Source organism: Balaenoptera physalus, assembly GCF_965194825.1.
Source record: "Balaenoptera physalus genome assembly, chromosome: 2".
Taxonomy (NCBI): domain Eukaryota; kingdom Metazoa; phylum Chordata; class Mammalia; order Artiodactyla; family Balaenopteridae; genus Balaenoptera; species Balaenoptera physalus.
The window spans coordinates 28,128,671-28,154,416 of record NC_138883.1 but is presented as its reverse complement, the minus strand read 5'-3'; the positions used below and the strand labels follow the sequence as shown (position 1 = coordinate 28,154,416).

Here is a 25,746-nt window from a genome sequence, read left to right as displayed (position 1 = left end):
CACTCGACTGCTCGTTGTGGGAACTAATCTATTGCTCCCTCTGCAGTGACTCTGAGCTGCCTTTGAAAAGCAGGCCATGTGATGCCCGGAGATTTCCCCAGCTGGTCCCAATTCCCTCCCTTGGTTGCTCCCTCTACCCCGAGAGGGAAACAACTTACTGGTAAGATTTTGGTGATATATAGGCACATTAAAAAAAAAAAAAAAAAAAAAAGGTCAGACCCTTCTGCAGCACCTGAAACAGAACCTTTCTGTTTCAGAAGCTTTTCCCAGAGTCTTCCTCCTCTTCTTCCTTGTCCCACACCTGCAGACCCCTCACCCTTGCCACCCGTGGTTTGGTACAGCAATCAGGGAGAAGGAAAGGGCCCAAATCTGAAGCAGATGTTTGGGATGAGGAGTGAGGCTGGGGTGGAGACAATAGGAAGGATGTGGACCCTGCTAGAACTGCTTGTTGCCCTGACTTACTGCCAAGGCTGAGAAAAACAGAGCGACTGTTCCTGGTTAAATACCCAGCGTTCACTCGTGCCAGGCTTTCCTGGGCCTCAGTCCTCAGAGTCTCTGGCTCTGCTTCCGAAGTTCTCCATATCCTTGTGCCAACCACTGTCTTGGCCCCCTTTTCCCACCATGCCAAGCTCCTAAGCCCAGCCTGACCCCCAAAAGTCAGGACTGGAGTTTTGCTTTTTTTTTTATTCATCCTCCCATAGTTAATCCCCAATGATATTTTTCGAGCCAAAACTCAAGATATGATCTGACAAAAGAGTTTCGTGCTGCTTCCGAGTATGAGAGGCTGTCTGGAATACACAGCTTGGATGCCAAAACAACAGAACTTTCAAGGTGTAGTGGGATCTCCGTCAGAATTGTTGAAACCAGACCCTTATGGAGCAGGCAGATGCATCGCTGCGGTACCCACACCCACCTCCAGACCTCTCCAGAGCGGCACACGTGAGCCTGCCAGGATCCGACAACACGTCTGTCTACCCCTACTGGGATAGCAAATGTCAGATTATAGGAGAACACCCAAGTGTAATTCCGCTGCTCTGACTTGTTGAGGAGATGCAGCCTGGCATTACCATGACAAGGTATCAGAGAAATCACTCTGGGAAAAGCAGCCTGAAAGTTATCCTCAAGGCAATGGCCCATCCAGCTGCGATCCAGCCCAGAAGCTAGGCGGATCACCTTTAAGATCTGCCCAAACCACAGAGATGACTAAGCATCAGCTGCAGTACACTACAAAGACATGACCAAGGACTCCAATTTCCTGGGTTTGAGAAACTTCAGGGGAAACTGGAGTGAAGCTGTGTTTCCACCTGTAGTGGCCACAACCAACTGCATGGCTACTCATGAAATTGGTTTGCCTCTTCACGCCTCTTGGTTCCTGGGAAATAACATTATTTTTTGTCTTTCCTCTGCCACCCCCTAGTTATTCTGACCATAGTAGGAACCCTTTGATTGCTGTTAGTGTTGGAGATACGTCCCTCTCCCCATTCACTCAAGATTTTACTTTCATTCACTGATCTGCAGGCTACTAGCCAGTCCCCTGCTGCCGAAGTCAACACCTCAGGTCTGCTTTGTCTGGGAGAGAAGGTTAAAGGGGGAGTGGGGTCCTAAGATGATGGACATCCCTTTCCTGGGAACGGCTCAGGCGTGATGGCCTACTTATGGCACAGTTAGGGGCTTGCTCCTTGGGTCTTGGTTTGGAATCCATCTTTGCAAGGGTTCTTGCTTCTCTGAAGATCAACAGGGAGACTAACTTCTCTCCCTTTGTATATGTGTAAGGAGCTCAACAAATTTCACTTGCAGCTGTTACTCTATCCTTTGGAAAATCTCTAAATGCATAAAGAGAAATGCACCCCCCCCCACCAGATTAAACAGGAATGGGAGAAACTACGGCGGTAGGTGGTGATGGCTTTGGGTGCTCAAGCCTTGGGGGAAGGAAACTCTAAGGAAAATGCATTGCTTATGTGTCTGTCTCCCCCCATGAGACTGTGAACTGTTCAGAAGCAGGGATCACATTCTATCTTGTGTCCCTAGCTCCCTGCATAGTGCCTGATCCACAGATGTTTGCTGAAATGCAGAGATGCAAAGAACTAAAGGGAAAAGGGAGGCCATAAACCCAGTGATGGAACAGAAACATCAGGTTTTTTTTTTTTTGGTAGTGGGGGCAAGGGGTACACTTATAGGAAATGAAATGACAACTTGAGAGTAGGATTAGACCAGGATTTATGAGAACTAGCACAAAATGATGACACACACATAATCTTCCTCTTACATAATAACACAACATTTTGTTTTCAACACCATCAAAGGCTCTCCAGCTGGCTTGCAAATACTGATATCCCTGACTCTGCTAATGGGCAAACAGAAGACTGTCTTGGCAACTCCTTCGAGTGGGAGTTCTGAGTAGAGAGGGAACACTGTTGGTCCATCAAAAGATGGGAAGATTCAGAAAGACTCCTCCATGTGCAAATCCACAGAAACAGTGACCTCACCCTAGAGAGGCACAGGACCCCTCACCCTGCAGAAGATACTATGTTTATATTTCCAATAGAGTCAGTCTTGTCTGAGGTGTGTGTCTCCCTTTAACTCTGGCATTCTTGAAAATGTTTACTTCCTCAGCAAGATAACCACCAGAGATTTGCCCTATGCCAAACGGTGCTGCGTTTCATGTGAGGAGAGTCTAGAGACAAAAGATTTATTTAAATGAGTCTTTTTCTGAAGACTTAGTTACCAGAGATAAACATCAGGGTATCGGGTAGCATGTCGGACCTCATTCTAGTATTTCATTTGCATGCAACCTATGGATTTTCAACCAAAGTGGGGATATTAAAATTTCAGCATATTCTTCCTCAGTTATATCCTCAAGGGTGTCTTGTACACTTTATGCAGGATTCATTTAAACTTGGAAGTCACTTCACTCAAGTCATTAGCTGGTTTTCTTTGGAACTTTCTACGCAAAAAAATTTTAAAGCTACTGCCAATAGCTCTATCTCTTAGACGCTCTCTATGCTGAATCAATAGGGCCTTCTCCTCATAAACCCCAAAGCCTCAAATGACTGACAGGTAAACAAAGGTAAAGTATTCATCTGTCACACAGTGTCACCAAGTGAATGTGAGACAGTCAGTGAACACAGGTGGCCCAGTGCTTGGGTTGTTTCTTAGTCTAAGCTAACCGGCTAGAGACAAACCAGCAATGTGGAAAGAGTTCGGGCTTTGACATAAAACAGACCCATGTTCAAATACTGCTCTGCCACTTACTAGCTAAGGAACCTTGGCAGCTACTTATCCTTTCTGAGTCTCAATTGTGTCTCGTGTAGAATGGAGAAAACAAGACTTACCTTGCAGGGTCATTGTCAACATGAGACAATATATATTAAAGCTCCTAGCATAAGGGAAGAGCTCAAAAATCGGTAGCTATTATTATGATTCAGTGATCAGGTGAGTTAAGGAAAGTCAAGGGTATTAGGTTGCTTATCACATGACATGGCTTGAGATGCAGTCCCTTCAAATACTTCCTCTGGCCTTTGGAGGGTCACATGAAGAAGAGAGAGGTGGTCTCCTCTGACCTGGGGTCTTCTTCACAGGTGTTTGGACTAGGTGTCCTGAATACCCATTCTCTCTGGCCTGCCTGGACATGGCAAGGTGGAGCAAGAGCCCCACCCCATACCAGTCATCCACTCTAGCATCCCCTACTGCCCCCAGATCCATAGAGTCTCCTGCTGTGGAAATTACCAGGGCCCTAAGCCACAATCAATATGGTATCACACATACTATATATAGGAAAACTTTTCCAAGGGCTCCAAGTTATTAGTCAATTTTCTTTAGTTAACAACATCATTTTGCAGGTCAGAAAACTAATACTAGAAGATTGTCTTGCCCAAGGTTGAACCGTGGGAGTTAAAAATAAAATATGAACGTTCAAGCTCATCAATTCATGGCTCTCTACCCTTTCAGGGTTCCATTCTGCACACTTGATGCAAAAGCATTCAAGGGCATCTTCTTTTAGAAAAGGCCAAATGACAGGAGATGCCTGTCCTGCAGGGGAGGCTGGAGGCCCAGGGGCTCTGGAGTCAGAAACATAGGATACAAGTAGGTTCCTATCATCAGGAGGAGCCACCTGGTCTAGGACACAATGAAGTTTGTAAAAGAAATTTATATCCTCACTTAGCTCGAGTGACTTCTTCCTAGAGTCACCCCTAAGAGATGAAGTCCTAAGACCTTGCTCACTTGGAAAGTTGCCTGGTTGGCCAGCCAAACATGGTTTAAGGCATTCATGGCCATCAAAGACTACAAAGGCCATGCTGGCCTGCTAACTGGGGACTGCAAGGAAGTAGCAACCATATCCACAGGCTTCATCCTGGATAAATTATCCATCATCTCCCTGAAGGAAGACTACAAGGGGAGCCTCCTACTGTTCTTGCAAGGTGACTAGATGCTCTGGTTCTGTGCTAGTGTGTTTGATCCCTGCCCCTAGACGTATCAACATTATCTCCACCTTGTGTTTAAGAAGCTGTGGCTGCTGGCTGGTATTAACAAGCCAGGACCCTACTGACAACCTGGACAACTTTGCTAAGGCCACCTCTGATGCCATATCAAAAGAACTATAGCTATCACTCCTCTGACTTCTCGAAAGAGACTGTGTCCTCTACATCTCCTCACCAGGAATTCACTGAGCATCTTGTAGAGACCACACCTGAGTTCACCACAGCGAACCAGGTCCCTGCTGTGGCCACCACAAAGTATTCATATACAAGCAACATTAAGTGAATTGATCTGGGGGGTGAGGAAGGTATCTGTAGCAAGGCATATCCCAACTAGCAGCACCTCTCTATCACATACAGACCAAGATCATCACCATAGCCTCTGCAGATTTCTAAATCCCCTCCCTTTGTACTCCAAGCAAAAACCTAAGCTCTCCAAGAACTTTGGGATGGCTTTCTGTTAGAAGGTGCACAGATTCAGTACTCTGAATCAGAAATACTAGCCCATCCCACAATTTGGGGGACAATTTAGTACCAAGTCATTTTCAATACTACTACACTCAAGAACCTGCTGCTGACCACCAAAGAGAATCATGATCACATTAGATCAATCCATAAAACCTCTTCAGAGTATAAAAGCAAAGGAGTATCCAATTTAGGATATCTGGGGGAAAACCTCTGCAGAGAGACGTGGTGGTCTTTGAATATGATTCCTCAGATTCAGCATCAGGAACGGGAACTAGATTCTCATGGGGCAACAATGGTTTCAGAAGACTTTTAAAACTTCCCTGGTGGTGCAGTGGTTAAGAATCCGCCTGCCAATGCAGGTGACACGGGTTCGAGCCCTGGTCCGGGAAGATCCCACATGCCACGGAGCAACTAAGCCTGTGTGCCACAACTACTGAGCCTGCATACCACAAATACTGAAGCCCGCGCACCTAGAGCCTGTGCTCTGCAACAAGAGAAGTCACTGCAATGAGAAGCCCGCACACTGCAACAGTAGCCCCTGCTCACCGCAAAGCAGTGAAAGCCTGTGCACAGCAACGAAGACCCAACATAAATAAATGGGGCCATAAATAAATAAATAAATAAATGAGATCACATGGGCTCTTTTTTCCCCCTCCCCACTGTGATTTTTTAGGGCAGGCTGTTTCAAAAGGGAACTGGTGAAACAATTATTCTAAGAGTCAGGAAAAGCTACCTCTAGAAGGGTGGGAGGAGACTTGCTCTGCAGTGCTATAATGTTTTCTTTCTTTCCTGGATAGTGGTTACATGTGCGCTTCCCTTATAATTATTTGTTAAATTGTACATGCTTGTATGCCTTTTTTTTTTTAATATGTTCATCTCAAAATAAAAGAAAAAAGGAATTATTCATTTTTAAAAGAAAGAATTACAGGATACCTGGAGCTGGTCTATTACGCTTGAGGGCCTAAGTGAAGCCAAAGCAGAGGTAAGGAGCCCTCTGGTCAAGCCACCTGCTGGAGAACCTCTACTGTGTCCTAAGAGAAGTGTAGCTGGGCAGAGGTCTCAGAGCTTGAGCTGCAGTGGCTTGAAGGTAACAGTGCATGAGAAGCTGAAGGCAGTATTTTACTGTGTTAATTCAAGAACAATTCTACCAGCCTCTTGAGTCTTATGAATAACTGCATGATGGGATGAAATCACTCAGTGACGAATGTTCATAGTGACCCATTCAAAGCTACAAGAGCAGCATGTGTAAATGATATAGGACTGTTAAATAACCTATAAGTGTAAAGTTGGAGGGACAGAATTTTGTTTTGTGTGTTTAAGACATCTCATACCACTCAAGGGAGTTTGATGAGGTGGGAGTACCTTGAATGAACTCTAAAGGAGTAATTTTAAAGTTAAGATTCCAATCCACTGGGTCTGGGAGGTAGGGGTGGGGAGAAAAAAAAAATCTGTATTTTAAAAACTATTACAGAGAAATTCCCTGACGGTCCAGTGGTTAGGACTCTGTGCTTTCATTGCTGGGTCAGGGTTCAATCCCTGCTCGGGGAACTAAGATCCAGCAAGGCACACGCCATGGCCAAACAAAACAAAACAAACAAAAACTAACAAAAAATGACAAAAAACAAAACAAAAAGAAAAACAATTATAAAGGGGATTTTTGTTTTGATTTTCCAGAATGGGAACCAATGCACAAAGACACCATGATTACTTCCCCAAGAAAGTCAGGGTCCCTAACACTTTTCCTACAAGGCCCAAATCAGAGGTCTGGTCTTCTCTTTCTGCCAAGCTTATCTGTGGTTAGAAAAGAATTGGTCCCGCCTACCACCCAAAAACTTTTGTGGAACAGGGTTTTTGTTTGCCATATGCAAACTTTTGTGGGAGGGTCAAGGGCACATTGAGAAATACATGTGTGATTATATGCAAATAAGAAGGCCATCCACCAAAGTGTTACTCCCTCTGGATGGCAAGTAACTTTTTTTCTTGTACTTTTTTTTAATTTCCAAATTTTCTACACTGAGTCTCTTATGTAGTAAAACAACAACTAATTAATGTTTAAAAGACTGATGAGAACAGACATCCTCTACTTTTGCCAGACTGGTTTCTTCTTCTGGAGCTGAGCACAAGCACTTGCTTGTCCCAGCCATTGGCTCTCTGTGCAAGCAAGGACTGTGGCCCTGCCTGGCACCATGGACAGCAATCAGGGAAGGGTGAAAGGGCAAGAAAGTCTGGGCCAGGCCAGGGCTCTGGGAGTACATTCAACCCCAAGCTCTTTTTTTTTTTTAATTTGGGAAGTTCTTTTAGCTTAAAGACTGCCAGAATTTGGGGAAGTTCTTTTTTTTTTTTTTAATTATTTTATTTTTTTGGCTGTGTTGGGTCTTCATTTCTATGCGAGGGCTTTCTCTAGTTGTGGCAAGCGGGGGCCACTCCTCATCGCGGTGCGCGGGCTTCTCACTGTCGCGGCCTCTCTTGTTGCGGGGCACAGGCTCCAGACGCACAGGCTCAGTAGTTGTGGCTCACGGGCCCAGTTGCTCCGCGGCATGTGGGATCCTCCCAGACCAGGGCTTGAACCCACGTCCCCTGCATTGGCAGGCAGACTCTCAACCACTGCACCACCAGGGAAGCCCAAGCTGACTGCTTCTGAAGGCATTACTGGGGAAATGCAAAAACATTTCTGAATTTTTCTTTTCCTTCCCCACCTCCAATTTAAGCCCTGAATCATCACGTAAAGCAGTCACTTGCTCCTTAGTCCTTTTAAACATTCATTTATTTACTGTACAAAATATTTACACTATTGCTGCAACTGTCTGGCCCTTTTGTCTGGCCTGACAAATATGCAGCAGCAGGGCTTGGTCTCTGCTGAAGTTCTAGAAACATGCCGATATCTTCCTTGGTGTTCACTTGGTGCCTGGTCTCCTTTGAAGAGACTAAAGGCCAGGAGGTTAGTTGGCTCCCCAAGCATCTGGGTCACAAGGGCATAAATAAAACAACTGGCCAAAATAAGAAACGTGAATAGAAAACTGCTCAAGAAGTAACAGACACTCTTCCTTCTCTCCGACATGGTGTACCTCTCCCCACACTGGCTAGTTCCAAAGCAGGATTAGAAAAAAAGGTCAAAGGAAAGGCCTAAAGAGCAAAGATACTTTTGAATAGTTAGGAGAGACAGGGTAAACCAGAAGAACAGAAAACCACAACAGTACCAAAGGGTTTTGTTAAACAAAGACCTTGGGGCTAAGGACCACTGCAGGATGCAGCTGGGCTGCAATGGTACCCAGGATGCTCTGAAAAGTGCTATGACGAGAGCTTAAAAGGACAGATCTAACCAAGAAAATCAACTTGAGCTCCAGCATGAGTCTCTGGAGAGGAGAATGCAGAATCCAGAAGAAGAACAACAGCCAAAGACAGCAGAACCAACCCACGTGCCCCCCAGCTGGAAACCCTCTCTGGGCCCGAGGGGCAGCATCATGTTTCCCGGCGGACGATGAAACTTGCCTGTACATATCCCACAGGAAAACACCGGGGCAGGCAGCAGCACCTTGTCCTGGTCCCTGAGGAGAGCAGTGACCGTGTGGCATGGAGGACCCTGGGGTACAGAGGCCCTGATGCTGGATCCTAGACCCCAAGGATGAGTGAGGTCAGCACCCATGCCAAGAAGGACAAATGACAACTGCGAAGGAGTGAGGTCAGGCAGGAATTGTAGCAGCGCAGGAAGGCTTGTTCCTCATGATCTCTGGGAACGGGAGGGCTCAGACGTGCTTCCAGGAGGCCAAGGCTCTGCTGCAAGTCCCGCCTCATCTCTGGACTCTTTGTACTTGCTGGTTTTGGCAATAAAGATGGCTTGTAAATATTCTGAGTCGACTGCCCCACTGGGAATGGTAGCTTGCAGCAAAGCCTTCTTAGAAACAGAAATTTGGGAATTCAATGAGATTCTGAGTCTTGAACACATCTTCATTCAAATCGTAATGAAAAAGGTTGTTGTCATCTTCCAAGAAACAGCTGCAGGTTCTCTTCAATCATCACATAACAGTGAACCTAATTTATCTTCCTCCCTCCTTAGCTGCCCTTGCTGGTAACTGATGGAGTGACAGGAAGTAACTGGGACAGCTAGGTGTTTATTTATCATCTGATGTATCTCCTCTATGTGTGTTCCCTGTGTCCTGGCCCTAAGGACCTGTGAGAAGCAATTAAATTACTGATTCCTTTTCCCTTGCCTTAGTGCTGCCAGGGAACACCAAGCAAAGAGAGAACCAGGGATCGGTGGCATGCTATCGTACTGTCCCAATCTCTTGCTCCAATATTTTCTTCAGTAGAAATCTAAAGAATCTTCAGCTCTTAGCAGACTGCATAAGCTGGAGGTAAGTGGCCGAGCCCAGCCACACCTCACTGTAAAGAACAAACTCAGGGACAAGCATCAGTAGTCTTCAAGCCAGCCACGTGCCTAGACGTGCCCCATAAGCCTAAAGGAGAATCACATTCAGCACTGGAGGCAACAGCCCAGCTATCTTTCACATTCTTAGGTCTGTCTATCTCACAGGCTCATAGTCAAGAGAAAGCTTATTAGGGAGTTCTTCTTTGTGGATTAATGATCATTTCCAGAAACGCTTGCAAGGAAAGCTCCTTTTCCAGTTCTGACACCACAGAAAAGATCCTTTTGTGCTATCAGTCACCATCAGAGGTAGTCCAGTGCCACTCCGGCTACTGAGAGCTTCTAAGAACCAAGTGCAAGCACAGCGGCATGGCCCTCCTCTCATGACTGAGCGAGTTGCTCAGATTATGTACCTGCCAAAGTGGCCTGGCGGGGGGAGATGGGAAAGGAGGGGGCGAGGGAAGGACAAGGCTTGTAGGTGACTGAATACTCCAGACACTGGAGAGCACGCAGCAGCTTCTGGCTGATGGTTTTGTGTATGCTAGGGTCAGTGGTTATGTCTGTTATGTGCACTCGGATGCTCCAGAAAGCACGGGAGCCAAGTGGATGGCAAGAGAGTGGTCAGAGCATGCCAAAGCCCTCGCAGCCCTCACTGATGGCCAGCTGCAGCATCCTGTGCACCTCTTCATATGAGTCATACGTAGGGAGGCACAGCTGGTTGAAACTGGAAGGCCAAGGGGAGAGAAGTGATTAACTCACACCACCAGAAACACTGGCAAGGGCTGGAAAGATAATCCCCCGTGACAGCACGCACCAGGCAGTCAGATACCCACCACGTGTGTGCAGTTGGTAGCGTGCTATGGGTCGGGGTGGCAATAATCTGGAATGAGGGACAGAGGGCGGCAAAGCCTCCAGGCGGTAGCTGAGACGAGCCTGTTGTGAACTGAAGCAGCCGAGCCAACTCCTCCTGCGTCAAACTGGATACCACGGTCCAAAACCACCTCATGACCTGGCAGGGAGAGCACAAGGCTGGGGTCACACCTATGTGCAGCTTAGGAGTTGACCCCTGGAGGAAGGAACAGGATATCCTGAAGTGGGGGTGGGCCCCAGTTACTGCACGCAGGTAGGAATGGCTAGAGTCGACAACCTCTTTAAAAGGAATTGATACTGTTACTCGGTCAGGAGGGTAGTCGCTGATTACTTGGTTCTATTTCTCTGCCTTTCCAATGTACTGCCTCTGTGGCAGCAGCATGACAGCCCTTAGGGTCCAGGGTTCCCGTCTGCCTGGATGACCACCTGCCTTTCCCACATATATCACTTTTTCCCAGTTGATATGTCTACTTCTCCGACTACTCAACTTTTTCCTTCTGAAACTTTTTCCTTACAAGACAGCACAAATTCGACTAAAAGAAATTTGGCCCACTTACCTTTTCTCTGAAATGCCATGAGCCACCAACGACCACCGCATGGGCTTTGAAGTCAGACACACTGATGTCCCCAGTCCCACACATCAGCAGCTGGAGAATAGTCAGGTGTTACTAGGATAGTCAGAGGGGCAAAGTCCCACCATAAGGCCAAAATACGTTAACATGCAAAATGTGGAATACAGAAAACACCAAGAAAGAGACATAAGGTGAGGTCATAATGCCAGAATACTGCTTTAGGAAAATCAATTATAATAGGCCAATGGTTCCTAACCAGTGTGGTAAAAATCACACAGCTTAAAAAAAAAAAAAACAGATAGATAGATAGATGCCTATGGCCTTACCCCAGACCTATTGAATCAGAATCTCTAGGGACAGGTTACAAGCTTGTGTATTTTGAAAAAGTTTCCCAAGGGCTTCTGATGCGCACCCCTAATTAAGAACTGCTGCTATATATTATTTTGAATTGAAACAGAGGACAGAAAGGGAACCAAGTATTTACTGACAGTGTGCTCTGGATGTGGCCTGGGAATACCAGGGGAAAAAGCAGGCCCTTTCCCTTTCATGAAGACCCCTGGCCCCATTTATGAATTTGTTAGATGGCCTTTCCTTTTTCCCAGGATCCATCCTTCTTTTCTGGATTGAACTTCTACTACCGTCCCTTCAGCCCTGCCTCTACTTGATCAGATAAATGAAAAAGAATGCCAAAAAATGAGAACATTAATGACATCAGAACCCTAAACATCTTGTTGATGTCCTAATTTGGTTCAAGATCCAGCAAGTTACTTAGCAGACTCTAAGTACTCATCCAATAGCTATAAAGAATGAAACAACCTAATCAAAGAAAAGAAAAGCCCAAATTAAGCCTGAGAAGCTTGGCTCCTTCAAAAAGAACTTGCTGGGCTTCCCTGGTGGCGCAGCGGTTGGGAGTCCGCCTGCCGATGCAGGGGACGCGGGTTCGAGCCCTGGTCCGGGAGGATCCCACATGCCACGGAGCAACTGGGCCCGTGAGCCACAATTACTGAGCCTGCGCGTCTGGAGCCTGTGCTCCGCAACAAGAGAGGCCGCGATAGTGACAGGCCCGCGCACCGTGATGAAGAATGGCCCCCGCTTGCTGCAGCTGGAGGAAGCCCTCGCACAGAAATGAAGACCCAACACAGCCATAAGTAAATAAAAATAAAATAAAATTAAAAAAAAAAAAAAAAAAAAGAACTTGCTAAGCTAATGAGTAACTAAGAGCAGGATGGGGAACAACCGTTAAGAGACTGTGTCCTTCCTCCTACGCACTTTATGAATTGTTACAAATGCTCTGCTTTAGGATAAAACAAATTACACCAGAAGCTGTTCCTCAGCCCAGAAAATGACAGCAAGAGGTGACAGGTCTGTCAGAAACTTCAGGCTGAGAGATGGAGAGTTCATTATGCAGATTTCATATCTAAAGGTACAAAACGTGTTGAAAATTGCATGAGACTTTGATTCTTGTTCTCAAAGCCAATTCAATTTAATAAGAATAAAAACTGTGCAAGACTACCTGAAACTACTTTTTGTTTCCCCATTTTTAAAGAAGAACTTCCTCCCTATAGGAAACAGTTTATAGAAACATGCCCCTCATAAAGGCTACGGGAAGTTAAAGCTAAAGCTAGTAACTTGCGTTGTGTGTATCATCTGTGAGCAGCAGGTAAAAGCAAGCTGGTTTTATTTTTTGTCTACAACTGAAGTTCACGGAACTTCAATTTTGCTAATTATAGCAAGGTATTTACCATCTTAGAGTCACATTTTGGGTGTTACAGGATCTAAAATAAGAATATATTAACTATATAGTGTTGTAACACAAAGCTGTGAAATACATCACATCTTTTGGTTTGTTTCCTTCACTAGAATGTAGCTCTATGAGGACAGGGACTTGGTCTTATTCATTCCTAGCTCCCCAGTTCCTCAAAAGCACATGGCATATAGAAGACACTCAATAAACAGTCTCTTGAACAAATAAATTCTATTATTCCCTTAAATCAACTTTAAAGGTCATAGGATTTACAAAGACTGTGCAGGATACCAACATTCTTTACTACTTGACCAGTATCAATAATATTTGATGAATAAATATTAATTATTACTATTCATAATTAGTAACTTGCTGATTCCTAATTTTCACATTCAAATTTTTTAAAAGCTGGAGAAGGGGTCCATGCATGGAAGAGTGACAAAAGTAAAACCAACTCTTAAAGGGCTTTCCTACTGCATCTCATAACAGAAGGTGCAGTAATCCAGTTCCTGTGGGCACAATAAAAACCAAGCCAAGAATAGGGGGTGTCAATTGTAAGCACTTACCTCAAGCTCATTCTCATCAAAAATAGCCAAAAGGTTCTCAGGGACCAACTCATTCAGGCCTGAAACAAAGTAGCCAAGTTAAAGCCATATCCACACCATGGATACAAGTATTTTCACCTCAAAGCCAAGAGTAGACAGGATCCCACCTTTTAGGAAATGTTCCACTTCCTCTTTCACTTGACTGGCCAGCCGATACTGGGCCAGCAAATTTAAATAGAAGATTTTATTCGCGTTGGTGACTGGGGTTTGAGCTCCACCTGTCATAAGTTCTATGACCTGAAAGAAGAGGCAAAAGACAGGGAGAGGATGTGGACTGGAGGGTATAAGATGACATCTGCCCAGTATGTCCCACAAACACAGCATTATTGAACTCCACCATGGTCACAAGTTCCTGCTGTGCGTTCAGGTTTTCAACACACTTGGTTTTATTTAGTTACTAAGCTTAAGGTTTCCTACCACTATTGCTATATATTCTCCTCGCTACTGTTTCTGAAGTGGGTCTCTCAGTAAGTCTCCTCTGACCTGGTCAAACAGTGGTGATGCAACAGGAAGATATTATGGTTCCTTGTTAGTAATATTTTAACATTTCTATGATCCAAAATTGAACCATTACTGACCTCTTCTCTTAAACCCCTGAGCCAATTGAGAATAAATAAAACCATATAAGTAGTGAAGAAGTCTTTTCAGGTCTCAAAAATTCTAAGATGGGCATAGATGTTCCCTACATTCTTCTATTTCCAATGTGAGTCAATGGAAAAAGCCACAGCTTGATACTTGGAGACTAACTTGCTACAGGATTTCAGTCACTTAGATATTTGGGCTCCTGATTTTTCTATCTGCAAAGAAAAAGCTGAACTGCATGATTCTCAAATAGAATTGGCACACTCTTTCCAATAAATAACTCCTAAGGGAGCTTTGAGGAAGCCCTGAAGCACAGTTTAATGCCACAACCCCAGAAAACCTGTGTACAATGACCATGGTTGTCTTCATAGGTGAGTAGTGAAGGCCTCCATTTAGTTACAAGATCAGATTTTAAGGTTCTGACGACAGCATGGTAGGGACGGAACTTTGCTCCAGAGCAAGGATTCTCAATGGATCTAAACATGTTAAGACTTTTTTTCTGTTACTGTGCACAATTCTGGATATTTTTATTTTATGTGTATAAGCATTTCTAACTAGTAGCCTAAGTAGTAAATTACTAAGATTTAGTATTCATATTAAATCCATTTAAAATCAGTACTCCCCTAGGCCTGTGGACCCTAATTCAGTATTCCACTGACTCTAGACACCTTGCAGTGCTGGGTCAGGAAGACAGGCTCCGCCCACACACGTGCAAAGGCCGTCAGCTGGAATCCCCACAATGCTCACAAAGGTATCTGATTATCAGTTCAGTGCTATCAGTGATCACAAATTTTCAGTCATCGCTATTTTGCTTTCAATTATTTATGACTGCAACTTTAGCTTCATCATTACCTTTTGATATTATTTAACCCCAGGACGTAAACAAAACCACATTTTCATCAGAAATACTTTTGGCCATTAATTTTCTAGTAAAAAGTTTAAAAATATATACATACAGTGTTAAAATAGGAGTCATCTACATCCCTGCCCCTAATGTTAAGAAAGACACTGTCATCCCTTCCAAAGCTGCTTGTGCAGTGACACTTCACTATCACTTAGTTCTTTCTCTACTGGAAAGTAGGAATGGGTGGGATGGATGGGTATACGTGTCTTTGGCTCCACTTAAATAGGCCAAGACCATACAGTGTGGGATGCAATGCCCCAAAGCTATGCTCTCCAATATGGTTGTCATTAGTCACATGTGGTCATTTAGAAATTTAGTTATTTGGTCATACCAGCCACATTCTGGGTGCTCAAAAGCACAAACAGAGAACACTTCCATCATTGCAGAAAGTTATACTAGACAGCCCTGCTCTAGAGGAGGCTGGGAAATGGGACCCACAGGCTTCAGTTCTCTTTCTCACCTTATCCAATTGACCTGATTTGCTATATTTCTCTTCTGCAAAGACCAGCTCCATCTCACTCATGTCATTGTTGAGGATGAAACAAACTTTAGATTTGTAGAATTCTGGGTCATCTGTTTCAAAGTACTGAGGAAACAGAAAGACACAGAACAGAACATGACTACTCTTACCCAGAAACGAAATTTGTAACTGCTTGGAACCACTTACCCCTTCAACCTTAAGAATAATAAGCTGAGGGTGGAGAGATTCCAGAGTTAATGGCCAGGGGCCTTAGTAGAAAATGCACACCTAAGAGTTACCTTGTAATGCATACGCAGTCCTATGATTTGGGCCAAGAAAGAGCGGGTGAAGCGAGCTCGGACCAACTGCTTGTAGGCGCCTCCTAGAGAGGACTCATAGAGACACTTGCCCACCAGGCGCCCTGCGAACTCATACATCTTTAGGCGCAGATGAGCGGGGCGATTAGGGTTGGGATGCACCTGTCAAAGAGAAAGATTAAAAGGCCCTGGGCCATTTTTCTTCAAGCCTAGTTCTGTGAAGATCCTCCCTCCCCAACTCTATCCCAAGGGAGCAAGAATTTCAGTGTTAAGATCAAAGAGCCCATCCAAATGGCATTAGTTGTTTGGTAGCCACCACTGAGTAATTCAAAGTGATTGGAGGGGGCTTCCCTGGTGGCGCAGTGGTTGGGAATCCGCCTGCCAACGCAGGGGACACGGGTTCGAGCCCTGGTCCGGGAAGATCCCACATGCCGCGGAGCACCTAAGCCCGTGCGTGACAACTACTGAGCCTGCACTCTAGAGCCTGCGAGCCACAACTACTGAGCATGTGTGCCACAACTACTGAAGCCCACATGCCTAGAGCCCATGCTCCACAACAAGAGAAGCCACTGCAATGAGAAGCTCGCGCACCGCAATGAAGAGTAGCCCCCAGTTGCCGCAACTAGAGAAAGCCCGTGCGCAGCAACGAAGACCCAACACAGCCAAAAATAAATAAATAAATAAATTTATTAAAAAAAAAAAAAAAGTGATTGGAGGATAAAGGGCAAAGATGGACTTACATTAAGTTGAAGAATCTTATATTTATTTCATCGTCCCTGGCTGCAAACGGAAGTTAATCACTGGATGATATAATGCCTTTTCCCTAAACCAGAACTTCTTTCAGCCAAAGTCAACTTCTCTACTCCACCTAGTCAAAGATCTTGTACAGGGGCTTCCCTGGTGGCACAGTGGTTAAGAATCCACCTGCCAATGCAGGAGACATGGTTCAAGACCTGGTCCAGGAAGATCCCACATGCCGCGAAGCAACTAAGCCCGTGCAGCACAACGATTGTAGAGCCCGTGAGCCACAACTATTGAAGCCCGCACACCTAGAGCCCATGCTCTGCAACAAGAGAAGCCACCGCAATGAGAAGCCCGCGCACCGCAACGAAGAGTAGCCCCCGCTCTCCACAACTACAGAACAGCCCGTGCACAGCAACGAAGACCCAACACAGCCAAAAATAAATAAATAAAATAAATTTTAAAAAAAGAGAGAGAGCTTGTACAGAGTTCAATTGCTTCAGGTATGTTTTGAGAAAAGTGGCTTAATTATTAAAACACTAAGGAGTAGAATAGCCACTATACTATAATGCTTTTAAGTTAAATATTCATCTGTCTGCATTTTCTCTTATTTTACAGATGAAATAATGAAGGCAAAGAGGAGGGAGGCAATCTGATTAGTTCAAACTCTTATTAGTCTCTTCATTATAACACAATCCACATTTTCCTCCCACCCACGCGGAAGTCACAGACTCACTAACGCTTGGTTGGTGTCACTGAATCGGGTGAAGAGCTGATTGGTGGTGTCAAATAGTGCTTTGCAGATTAGCTCAAACCATTCCCGGCGAGGTCCTCCCCAGTCCAGAGCTGGAAAGTATAATAAAAATAAAAAGTGAGTCTGGCCTACCACCTCTTATCACTTTTGTTCATTTATTCATCATTTTATACTCTCCGATCCTTACTTCCTGCATTCCACCACCTTGGTGTCCCCCATTCCATCCCACCTCAGCTATGGACTTTTATTGAAATCCCCTCTTTTTGTAGGATTAAAGGTATTCTGATCACTAAGCTAATGCCTCCTAGTGTGGGGATACAGATCAGAGATCCTAGGAAACCAACATTTCTCTACAAAGGTTACTTTGCCCTTCTGCTTCAAACTCTCCCTCCAAGTCCCTGTATGTATGTGCTTTACAAGGTCTACCAAGCTATTAGCCAGTAAATGCCACCCTTTTTGTCTTGACTCATGACTTCTTTTTCCCAGGGAAAAAGAAGCTGGGGCAGGGGTGGCGAGTATGTGTAGGGGGGTTGTTTTTGTTTTTTGTGGATGCGGGGTAAGGAGACAAGGAGGAGTGGGAAGGAGAGTTAAAAAAGATGAATATGAAATTTCAAAACTGACCTTCTTCGTCCTGAAAAACCACTTCAAAGTTCTTGCTCCAATCTGAGATGGAGAAATTCCGAGTGGCTTTCAGAGACTGAAAAGCAGTGAAAGAAAAAGAAAGGAAACTGTCAGAACACTGGCCGGTATCTCTTGGGTGTTAAAGACAAAAACACAAGAACATTGCCATTGTCCATGTAATAACCACAAGTACCTGGAGGCAATATATTACTCATAAATAAGCTTTAATACTACCACCTTATATTTAAAATGTAAATATCTCCAGAAGAAATCTAAAATTACAAAAATAATCTAATTCATATTTACACCATTGCCTAACTGGAAAGTTGAAACTTATTTTTTTTAATAATCCTCATTTTATTAATGAGAAAACTCTTAAATAAAGAAGTAACAATGGCTCAGATCAGTAAGCTGTCAGCAAGAGAACCAAGGAGTCTTGGTTTTCAGTAAAGTACAGTCTATCCGCTAGACATTTTTAGCCACAAGGCTAGGTTCAGACAGGAAGCCATGCCACAAGGAGAAGGTGGGTTTCCAGCAGCACCTACCAGAGCTAAACATCACAAACACTTTCTGGACAGGGACCAAGGCCTTCTCATTCTCAAGGAACGTAAGAACTATGCCAGTGTCTATGTAGTGGAGACAGACACACATCAGGTGTTCCTTTTCCATCAGGCCAGAGTGACGACAAAAATCGTTTCCTTTTAATCCCACAAGAGCTCTTCTATTCCCGGGATTCAATAACAGGAACTTTCTTCTATAACAACAACTTACCACCTGCCCTTAATGCTTTTAAGTTAAATAGTCATCTGTCTGCATTTTCTCTTCTTATTTTACAGGTGAAATAATAAAGGCAAAGAAGAGGGAAGCAATCTGATTAGTTCAAACTAATAGGAGTTCCATGAAATTGTTCAGGAGCTAGTTCAGTCTGATTTTAAAGCCAATGTGTGAACTAGTCTCTCCTTTCAATAACATACCTCCAACAAATCTGCCCCAAATTCAGTATAATCAAATGCATAGAACACTGTCTTTAATACGTTTAAAGAAGAGAGAGATGTGGGTTTCATAAAAAAGATAACCTGCAGAATATAACCAAATATCACAGAGGTTTCTAGTTGGAAAATTTTGACAACTTTTGACAGGGATGAAACTTTACGCACCGATTCCAACAAGGCATGTCTGCTGACCTTCAGGGTGACTTTGGAATGTGGTCTTTTCATATGTACCTGCCGAAGCTCTCGCTGGAAAAAGTTCACCTTGTCCTGAAAGGTCTCAGAGCCTCCTAAGGAGCAGCAAGATCCATCAAGATTACAGCCTCATTATAAGACACCTGTGCAGGCCACCTCTACACCCTCAGGCACCCAGATACCTGGGGTCACTGCCTACCCCGTCAGAATCCCTGTCCAAACTCACCTATGTTTTTATGGAGTGAGCGGATGAACGTGGCCGCTAGGATGTTCCTCTCCTTACAGCTGAGCTCCACAGGAGGCTGAATGCCGTCATCCACCACCAGTGTGAGCAGCTTATGGACAGGGTCAGGGCCAAGGTATGAAAACTAACAAAAGGAAAACAAAAAAAAGAAAAGGAGTTAATCTATAAAGCGCTCAAATCCAGCAAAAAACCTTCACATCCCTACCCTCTGCACCGACCAACAAAAACAAGTTAAGCCTGTTTTCCCCAAGTAAGTACCTACCAGGAGTACATCTCCTTGTTTTTCACCTCAGTGCTCAACGATTCAGATTTTATTTTAAATTACTCGAGTCACAGAGACCACCTTTAGTAAGGATCACAGGCAACACTACAGACTTTCCAACATAAAATATAAGAAGGGTGAAAGCAGGAAGGATATGTAAAATAGCAAATGAGCACCTGAATAGGTTGGGCAAACTGGCTGGAGGAAAATGATTTGCCTTTAGATTCCAAAACCTCAGAAGAGTTTAAAAAAAAAAACCCACTTTTTAAAAACTAAAAAAATTGTTTTAATAGATGAGACTACTGGTGCTAAAAGAGCTATCTTTGGCACGCTGGGAAGCCAAGCTCAGGTCAGAGTTACCAGCACCCTCTCCATTAACTTAGTCTTAGGGGCAAAAGGTAACTGTTGAAGTATTCTGACTTGCTACCAATTGCTGTTTCTGTAGGCACATGTCCTCCTAGAACTACATCCTTCACGAGGAGGTAACAACTCCTTCTTTATTTGGCAATAAATCCTGTGTGCACAATGAGAACTTCCAGAAACACCAAAAGTCCTTCTAGGAAAAAAGAAAAGGCTGAGATGTTGGAGGCTGAAGCCTGCTCTACATGAACCGGTTGTAAGGTTCAACTTACTTTTGTTCCTGGGCACACTCGGAAGGTATAAAGGCGCCAGGGAATGATTTTCAGGTAGAACTCCTTCACTGAGAATTGCTGGAGGACAAACATATAGAAAATGAAGTGAATGATAAATAAAGAGGTTCTATTTGGGTATAGTAATTCAAATATCAGTCCCCATCTACATTTCTCATGATAACCCTTTTCCTCTCTGAACAAAGAAGATAATTTAGGACCGAAATCAAATAGAAAACATCAACTCTATCTTAAAATAGGCAAATTTAAAGTATTACTCTCACCATGCAATTTCACACAGATATTTCATAATCTTAATACTCAAGTCTGACTACCATTTCCAAATATCTGAGATCAGGTTTTCACTTTACAAGTAGAGAACATTTCACCTAGAGACAATCAAAATCTCCTTCTGCTTAGCCAGATGCTGCTCAGAGAGACTTCTTCCAAGTCAGTGGACAGGGAACACCAGTGGCCCATGCCCACTGCTTTATCTCTATTTGAATGGCACCAAGGATTTGCTGGGGAAGAGGGGGTGGGGGATGGGAGGAGTCTCATACAAAAAAGTTCATAAAAATCCTTTATGTAAGAATAAAAAGAGGTCTGTTGCCATTTACAATAAAAGAAAAGACAATGCAATAACTTTTCAATCTAAAAAAACCCCTGTGGGGCTTCCCTGGTGGGGCAGTGGTTAAGAATATGCCTGCCAATGCAGGGGACGCGGGTTCAAGCCCTGGTCCGGGAAGATCCCACATGCCGCGGAGCAACTAAGCCCGTGCGCCACAACTACTGAGCCTGTGGTCTAGAGCCTGCGAGCCACAACTACTAAGCCCGCGTGCCACACTACTGAAGCCTGTACGCCTAGAGCCCGTGCTCCGCAACAAAGAGAGTAGCCCCCGCTCACCACAACTAGAGGAAACCCCTGTGCGGCAACGAGGACCCAAAACAGCCAAAAATAAATAAATAAAATAAATAAATTTTTTTAAATATTGAAAAATAAATAAATAAAAATGTAAAAAACTCTGCTATCTGAACATGTAGTAGGTCTGATTTTTAAAGAACTCTTCATTAAAGAAAATTTCAAACACATACTAAAGAAGAGAAAACAGTACAATGAAGTAATCACCAGCTTCAACAATTATCAGGTCACAGCCAATCTTGTTTTATCTCTACCTCACCATTTCCCTCTTTGCCATTCCCCCAGGCCAAATTAAGGCTAGATTTTTTTTTTTTTTTTTTTTAAGGGCAAATTGGTATTTGGTTACTAAACTAAACAAAATGACAGAAAAACTTGGAGAAAACAGAACTGAGAGTTATAGATATAGTACCTAGAACCCCCCCGGGAACCTACAAGTGAAGCAGGCCTTAAAAATAAGTGAATAATTGCAAAATAAACAAACAAACTCGAAGGGCAAAGTACACCCTCCGATTTTTTTTTTTTTTTTTTTAAAGGGAACGTTATTTATTTATTTATTTATTTATTTTGGCTGTGTTGGGTCTTCGTTTCTGTGCGAGGGCTTTCTCTAGTTGTGGCGAGCGGGGGCCACTCTTCATCACGGTGCACGGGTCTCTCATTGTCGCAGCCTCTCTTGTTGCGGAGCACAGGCTCCAGATGCGCAGGCTCAGTAATTGTGGCTCACGGGCCTAGTTGCTCCGCGGCATGTGGGATCTTCCCAGACCAGGGCTCGAACCCGTGTGCCCTGCATTGGCAGGCAGATTCTCAACCACTGCGCCACCGGGGAAGCCAAGGCTAGATTTTTAAATGATGAATAGTACATAGTGAAGTGTTCTAAAGTAGAACAGAATTAGAACTCAGTTTTGGTTATGCAATTAAAGGAATGTAATGTGATGTTTCAAGAGTCTCATTTTTCTGAGGTCTGTATGAATAAGCAAAATACAAATACTAAAAAAGAAAACCCCTAAGACAAAGCGCCTCTTAGCTCAGGGGCCTTGGGAAGTTCACCTCCTTGTCTCTGCCAAAATTTCTCTATTCCAATCCTGTACCCGGATCATGACATCTGTTGTGGTTTCACAAATCACGGAATGAAAGATCAAATTGTTCTGAAACAGTACAAGGGCCCAACAGTAATTTTTACACTAGTGAGAAATTGTTAATGGTTAAAAGTAGCTTTCTTTAAAACTCTGAGAGCCATGCCTTGAAAAATCTTCCCAGAAGCAATCAAACAGCAGAACGCCACAGGAGCTCTAAAGTCCCAAGGCACAGACTCTCTAGACAGAGATGTTATCCAGCCAAACCAGGCATGGGCAACAGGAGAGGAGGCACGGCCTTCTGCTCAACTTGAAGCAGCCTCCTCAGTATCCCTGAACCCCGAGAAGGCAATGATCTCTCTCTGATTCTCAGACTGTTGCTTTGTGGATTGTGTAACCAAATACCAATTACAAGCAGGCTCGGGCAGGGGGCAAGAATGGGAGTTCCAACCTTTGGTGACACGTAGCAGTACACCTTCTTCGGTTTCTTCACCTTCTCAGGGGTGTGACACTCAGAGGGTGAGTCTTCATCTTCCTCCTCCAGAGCCGTGGAGGGCCGGCGCTGGGCAGAGCTTGTGTGCATGGGCGGGAGGTGCCACGGCGTGCTGGTGCAGTTGGCAGCATTATACAGATAAGCTTCAAAGTAAATGCTCACTCCTGAGGTGGACACATTGCGTTCGACAATATTCCTCTCATTCTCTGAAGTATAACAAGGAATAAGGTTTAAAGTGCAAGACAGGGGAGAAAGTTACCTATCACTAGACCTTTAGTCCACAGGGCTCTAAACCAAGTTTGGCTCAAATATCTAATATTTGTGGGGTTGGTCAGAAGAGTGCAGACGTGCAAAGAACAAGTGGCCTGAGAAGAGGACTAAATCACAGCTCTTCTCTCAACTCACCACTTAGGACAATAATGTCAAATTCGCCATTATTGATTGGCTGGTTTTGGTATGAAATGCAGGCATGGAAGCAGCCTCGAGAATGCAGGGTGAGCCGCAAGAACACCTGGCAGGTCTGCCGGTTGGATGTCACTGACTTCTCAAATGAGACACCAGCGCTCTCTTCTTCCGGAGGACCGAGCTACAGGAGGAAAACAAAGCATCACCAACCACACAAAATTTTCCCTGTTTGCACAGTAATTTACTCTTTACAAAGAACTTTCCTATCTACGAGCTAATCGAAGTCTCACAGTTACTAATGAGATAGGTATTGTCAGATGAAGGAAGGCAGGCACAACAGTCAGGGAGAAGGAGATGGATGGAAGTGAACTAGAAAGGGTGAGAGTGACAGGTGGGAGCGCTCAGGGCAAGATGGGAGCCTGCTTACCTCATGAATGGACAGACTGTAACTGTGCTCATCTCTCAAGGACGCGGAAGTGTTGGTAGGGTTGTCATACTCATCTCGGGGCACTATTTGAAGAGTGTGTGGCTGCCCACAGGTCAACACGAGAGTAGAAAAATGGCACACGATTTTGGTCTTGGAAGGAACCACCATTCCTGGAACAAAGACAATGGAACATAACGTCAGAGAGGTGATTTTTAGGGCACAAAGATCTACCCAGTCAGTGAGTCCTAGAAAGCTGGGTGCCTGCCCAGTTCCTAGGGATAAACAATACCATTATGAGGCAGAGAGAAAGAAGAAAACAAAGAGATTAATTCAAATGAACTTTTGGGAACTCATTTTTACAAACTCCTAACCACTGCAAGCACTAAACAAAATGACAGAAAAACTTGGAGAAAACAGAACTGAGAGTTATAGATATAGTACCTAGAACCCCCCTGGGAACCTACAAGTGAAGCAGGCCTTAAAAATAAGTGAATAATTGCAAAATAAACAAACAAACTCGAAATACTTAGGTGCAAATCTAACAAAACACGTATAAGACTTGTATGTTGAAAACTACAAAACGCTGATTAAAGAAATAAATTCAGGGCTTCCCTCGTGGCGCAGTGGTTAAGAATTCGCCTGCCAATGCAGGGGACATGGGTTCAAGCCCTGGTCTGGGAAGATCCCACATGCCGCAGAGCAACTAAGCCCATGCGCCACAGCTACTGAGCCTGTGCTCTAGAGCCTGCGAGCCACAACTACTGAGCCCATGTGCCACAACTACTGAAGCTCGCATGCCTAGAGCTCGTGCTTCACAACAAGAGAAGCCACCACAATGAGAAGCCTGCGCACTGCAACGAAGAGTAGCCCCCGCTCGCCACAGCTAGAGAAAGCCCGCACGCAGCAATGAAGACCCTATGCAGCCAAAAATAAATAAATAAAATTAATTAATTAAAAAAAAACAAGAAATTCAGATGCATACCACGTTTATGAATTCGAAGACTCAACATAGCAAAGATGTCAATTCTTCCCAAATGCTATATAATTTTAACACAATTCTTAACAAAATCTCAGTAAGATTTTTTGGTAGATTTAGACAGTATTATTCTAAAATTTATATGGAAAGGCAAAGGATCTAGAATAGTTAAAACAATTATAAAAAAGAAGAGTAAAGTGGAAAGAGTCAGTTTATTCAATTTCAAGACTTATTACATAGCTGTGTAATTAAGATTCTGGTATTGGTGGAGGGACAGACACACAGATCAATGGTATAGAACAGAGAACCCACAAATAGATCCCCACAAATATGCCCAACTGATCCCTGACAAAGGTGCAAAAGCAATGCAATAGGGGAAAGCTAGCCTTTTCAACAAAAGATGCTGGAGCAACTGGACATCTATAAGAAAAAAAAAATCTTGACCTAGTATACAAAAGGTCAAAGGTCAAAATCTTGACCTAATTAACTAAAAATGGATCACGACCTTAAATACTAAATGTAAAACTATGCAACTTTTAGAAAAAAACCATAGGAGAATATCCCTGGAATCTAGGACTAGTCAAAGAGTTCTCAGATACCAAAAGCATGATCCATAAAAGGAAAACAATAAATTGACTTCATCAAAATTAAAAAGTCTTGCTCTGTGAAAGACCCTGTTAAGGGGATGAAAAGGAAAGCTAAAGATTGAGAGAAAATATTTGCAAACCACATTTCTAACAAAGGACTTAAAGAACTCTTAAAACTCAACAGTAAAAAACAAAAAATACATTTAGAAAATGGGTGAAAGACATGAAAAGACATTTCATCAAAAAGGGCACACAGAGGGCAAATAAGCATATAAAAAGATGTTCAACATTGTTAACCACTAGGGATATGCAAATTAAAACCACCATTTATAATGGCCCAAAACTGGAAACAACCCAGATGTTCTTCAACCGGTGAATGGTTAAACAAAGTATGGTATATTCACACCAAGCAATACTACCCAGCTATAAAAAGGAACCAACTACTGATATACTCAATTGATATACTCAATTTCTCTGGATGAATCTCCAGAGAAATATGCTGAGTGAAAAAAAGGTATGTTAACCAAAAGGTTACGTATTGTTATGATCCCATTTATATAATATTCTTGAAATGGCAAAATTAAAGAAATGGAGAACAGATTAGTGGGCTGCCAGGAGCTAAAAAACAGATGGGTGAGGGAGGGAAAATGGGTGTGGCTGTCAAAAGGCAACATGAAGGATCTTTGTGGTGATGGAAATGTTCTGTGTCTTGACTGTATCCATGTCAGTACCCTGGCTGTGATACTGGACTTTAGTTCTGTAAGATGTCACCACTGGGAAAAGTGGGTCAAGGTACAGAGCATCCCTCTGTATTATCTCTTACAACTGTAGGAGAATCTACAATCATGTCAAAGTAAATAGTTCAGTTTTAGTTTAAAAAGAAAAGGGCTGGTACACATCATAAGGATATGAACTGTTCTCCAGTGACGGCAAGGAAGCAAGGTGATGCTAATTCGTGAGAAAGGAGTCTGTGAGTGAGTCACTGAAGCAAAGGAGGAAATACCTGGAGAGGGAGAAGGCTTGGGAGCCACCTTGTCCGGAGGCTTCCTCTGTTATAAGAGAAAGAAAACTGAG

The 25,746-nt window shown here is 43.8% G+C and overlaps 1 protein-coding gene across 8 annotated transcripts in view; it reads right to left on the bottom strand.

Annotated features, from left to right (window-relative positions):
* Positions 1-2,114: 2,114 nt before the first annotated feature.
* The window catches only part of AREL1 (apoptosis resistant E3 ubiquitin protein ligase 1), a 49,381-nt gene continuing 25,749 nt past the window's right edge, over positions 2,115-25,746 (bottom strand). For 5 of the 8 annotated variants that reach the window (XM_082451618.1, XM_082451617.1, XM_082451616.1 and 2 more), the window contains exons 6-20: positions 23,110-23,279; positions 22,683-22,863; positions 22,236-22,483; positions 19,799-19,876; positions 18,887-19,028; positions 18,634-18,755; positions 17,477-17,552; positions 16,838-16,947; positions 15,343-15,522; positions 15,044-15,169; positions 13,205-13,334; positions 13,059-13,117; positions 10,734-10,823; positions 10,140-10,315; positions 2,201-10,030 (exon numbers count right to left, since the gene is read on the bottom strand). In XM_082451618.1, the coding sequence (XP_082307744.1) occupies positions 9,928-10,030; positions 10,140-10,315; positions 10,734-10,823; positions 13,059-13,117; positions 13,205-13,334; positions 15,044-15,169; positions 15,343-15,522; positions 16,838-16,947; positions 17,477-17,552; positions 18,634-18,755; positions 18,887-19,028; positions 19,799-19,876; positions 22,236-22,483; positions 22,683-22,863; positions 23,110-23,279 (1,991 nt within the window). In that variant the 3' untranslated portion in view covers positions 2,201-9,927. Of the gene's footprint in view, positions 10,031-10,139; positions 10,316-10,733; positions 10,824-12,022; positions 12,166-13,058; positions 13,118-13,204; positions 13,335-15,043; positions 15,170-15,342; positions 15,523-16,837; positions 16,948-17,476; positions 17,553-18,633; positions 18,756-18,886; positions 19,029-19,798; positions 19,877-22,235; positions 22,484-22,682; positions 22,864-23,109; positions 23,280-25,746 lie in introns of those variants that run through there. The other 3 variants (XM_082451621.1, XM_082451622.1, XM_082451623.1) reach the window with 3 other exon arrangements.